Here is a 3,683-nt window from a genome sequence, read left to right as displayed (position 1 = left end):
CCAACTCAGAGATTGATTACAGATAAGTCTCCTCTATGACTTGCCATAGGGTTTTAACCTAGGCATGTATTCATTCTTTTTTATCCTACGTAATATACATCCAACTTGGCTAGAGAGAAAAAAAAACCTAAAATTGGGATTCTGAATTAACACTAAACTTTATATAGTGTAGAACTTAAGTAATTCACTTTGATCTTACGATTCAGGAGTTTCAGGGCAAAGGTCTTGGCAGGCAGCAATTTCACAATATAAACTGTTCCAATTATAATCTCAATAGCAAAGGTCTTGGCAGCCAGCAAGCTCCGCAATTATAAAAACTGTTCCAAATATAAAATCTCAATAAAACAAACATTGATTTCTAATGTAGCCTCAAAACTTGAACATTCAAAGTACTTGATTAAACACTGAAAGTAAATAGAAGCATCTGAATGTGAGCAAAGAGATGATCTATTAAGCCTTGAGTCGGCCATAGAACTTCTGCTTCTCCTCGCTGGTCTGGAAGCGACCGTGTCCGAACTTCGAAGATGTGTCAATAAACTTGAGCTTGATCTCCTCAAGGGCCAATCGGGATGTCTGAGTCAGCAGAGACTGGCGCAGGGTAACAACCCTTTTCTTTGGTCCCACACAGCATCCCTTGATCAGCAAGTAGTCATCCTTAACCTCACCATAATGAGGGAAGCCACCCATTGGAGTAATATCTTTTTCAGTCCTGTTAGGAGATGGATACACACATTACATACATGTATTGGTTTCAAAGGTATTCAAAAAACTGTCAGATTACACTAAATTAACTTTGGAAAACATTTTAGTGACTTATTAAGTTACTAACCTGTCAAACTCGGTTATTGCGGTATGATTCTCCTGCCCTGTCTTTCCAAGCTTGTATATCTTTTTGTTCATTTCTGTTCTGTGGTGATATCCATTCTGACCAGCCCTCGCAACAGTGTATGAAACACGGGCTGGATGCCAGGCACCAATGCAGGCAACCTTTCTCAGACCCCTATGAGTTTTGCGGGGAAGACGAGTGACACCCCAACGAGTAACAACACCTTCATAACCTTTACCCTTTGTGACACCGATGATGTCAATCATCTCATCCTTCTGGAAAACAGCATCAATAGGTACCTGCTTCTCAAAAAAGCCATAAGCAAAATCCACTTTCTGAGCAATAGTACCACCATTAACTTGGATTTCCATCAAGTGTGCTTTCTTCTGTTTCAAGCCTTTCATTTTCCTAATCTGAAAGACAAATAGATTGGAAGGGCATAATTAGGCATACAATGTGGAATGAAGTACCAAAGGACGGAAGATTAAAAGCTTGATCTAATTGTGTAAACATATGGAAAATTACATTTTGATAAATGTATTCTATGCAAATTTAGTTAAAACAAAACTTCACTGAACAAGCATGCGAAGGAAAATATTTGCAAATATCCAATATCAGTAAACATTATTGAGATATGTTACATTGAAAAAAATGAAAAGTATTGTCTGCATGTAGCACTTCTCCAATTCCAAAAACAGATAACTAAATATGAATCAAATACCTGGGTGTGAGCCAGAACCCTGATAACAGTGCCATACTTCTTCATCTTCTCCAACTGAGATTGGATATCTTTCTTTCCTTCATCACTTTCATACTTCCTCGAGTACTTGGTAAAAGCCTTCTTCTTTGATTTGCACCAGTTCTTGTAGAACCTCCTCTTGATGTCCTCACTCAGATGCTGAGCCCAAACTGTGTTCAAGGAACGGAGTCCACGAGGGGTTTTCACATATGCAACCACACCAACAATCACCATTGGAGGAGTCTCAATGATGGTCACAGCCTCACAGGTTTCCTTCTTATGAAGCTCTAAAATAACAAATATTATTTAAGCAACTGTACAAAAACCTTAAACATATGTTCTATGCATCTAATGAACAAATAACTTCAGTTACACTGTTCTAAGCTGCACAAATAGTAACTACATAGAACCATTAATGTAATTTATATAAAAAATCTAATGTAACCAGACAGCTAAATTAAATTTCAACAACTCAACGTTCATGAAGTACCTTGCAAACAAACTCGGTGCATGTATGTATCATGAATTAATACCAAAGGCTACCATTGTACCACATAACCGACAATGTCCAAGACACAAGCAGCAAGTGGCATGATACTATAATGTGACAAGAACATAAATAATGCTTTGAAAACAATTTAAAATTAGTAACCAATGCCAAATTTATCATTAAAAATACTGTTAGTGACTTCAGTGTAACAAGTCCATTCAAAGATATAGCCTACTAGATGAAGACATATCAGTTACTTACTTGATCCTGGTTTCTCGACCTCCCTGACAATATGGGTCATCCCAGCCTTGTAACCCAAAAAGGCAGTAAGCTTGCATGGCTTGGTTGGGTCATCCTTGGGGAAAGCCTTCACTGCAATATTTGTAAAAATGGTTTATTAGCATATGCAAAAGAACACCATTACTTACACATACATTGCATTCGATGTCACTATAAATAAACAAAAAACTGCATCACCTAAACTACATAAGACATTTATGTGTAAACCGAAATAAATTACACAAGGGAAAGGGATGCAATATTTTTAATTGGTGCAAACAGGTACATTAGTTTGTTATCTGAAGCTCTATTTGGAATTAACAATATCAACAAGCCCCGAAAAAAAAAGCAAGGCAAAGGTAGAACGTAATTCGTACCCTTTCCTCTGTGGCGAGCGGCCCTCTTCCTGGGGAGAAAACCAAGAGAACCGTGCCTGGGATGCTCAAACTTCCTGTGAGACATTCTTCTTCACCTTCACCATTTACAATACCCAAATCACCATCAACACAAATACGAATTAATTCATTCATTCATTAAAACACCTAAATGTTTTCCGTCATACAAAATCCCATAAATTAACAAACACTAAATATTCACGATTCAACAAATTCATCAATCTATACAAATCCTCATCAATGATTAAAATTGTAGAACACACATTTTAATGAGTGAATCAATCCATAAAATGTTAATTATCCACTACAATCAAATATGAACAATATATGTAAATACAGGTAGAAATGTGAATGTAGAACATATAGATAGAGATGAGTGAGAGAAGAGAACCTGTGTAATCAAGGGAGTGCGGCGAAGGTAAATAAAAATGTATTAAACCCTAGATACCTCGCTATATGTAGTGTCCATGTGTGTTAGTGGATAATGGGCTTTAGGGGTTTACGATGGACTTTCTGATTCTTGGGCCGCTTTATCAAGGACTTGTCTACTATCTCATCTTCGGATGATCCATATGAAAAGGAGAGATGATTAGTGGAGGAAAAAAACTAATTAATTAAGGAGGAAAGAGATTTACCGGAGATATTTTTTAAAGGTAGTGGAGTTTGTCGTGTAAGCACCAACTTTTAAGAAGAGAATGCATGTGTCAAATCAATATCAATATATTTCTAAACTTTGCTAGCAAAGAAAAAACCAAATTACATTAAATACCCTACCCTACAAAAAAAATTATACTACTTTATGTGCGTTTTGTTAATTTATATTTAGCTATGGATAGTCCAACTTTAAATAGGTTACCCATGACCCATTTTACATATAAAACTATAGACCCGTGGATTATGTGACGACTGAGAATATTGCGACGTAATTAAGTGAATAAAGTGAGATTTATGTGA

General features: G+C 36.4%; 1 protein-coding gene across 1 annotated transcript; it reads right to left on the bottom strand.

The window, feature by feature from the left end:
• Positions 1–239: 239 nt before the first annotated feature.
• On the bottom strand, positions 240–3,181 carry LOC141712931 (large ribosomal subunit protein uL3-like). Its single transcript, XM_074516063.1, has 6 exons — positions 3,121–3,181; positions 2,712–2,806; positions 2,317–2,427; positions 1,548–1,852; positions 830–1,239; positions 240–709 (listed from the first exon to the last, which is right to left on the bottom strand). Exons 2-6 carry the CDS (start codon positions 2,794–2,796, stop codon positions 451–453), a joined length of 1,170 nt encoding a protein of 389 aa, XP_074372164.1. The 5' UTR covers positions 2,797–2,806; positions 3,121–3,181; the 3' UTR covers positions 240–450.
• Between the last annotated feature and the right edge of the window lie 502 nt (positions 3,182–3,683).

Source organism: Apium graveolens, chromosome 3 (genome assembly GCF_009905375.1).
Source record: "Apium graveolens cultivar Ventura chromosome 3, ASM990537v1, whole genome shotgun sequence".
In the NCBI taxonomy this organism is placed as follows: domain Eukaryota; kingdom Viridiplantae; phylum Streptophyta; class Magnoliopsida; order Apiales; family Apiaceae; genus Apium; species Apium graveolens.
The sequence above is the reverse complement of the archived record's forward strand: the minus strand, read 5'-3'. Positions and strand labels throughout refer to the sequence as shown.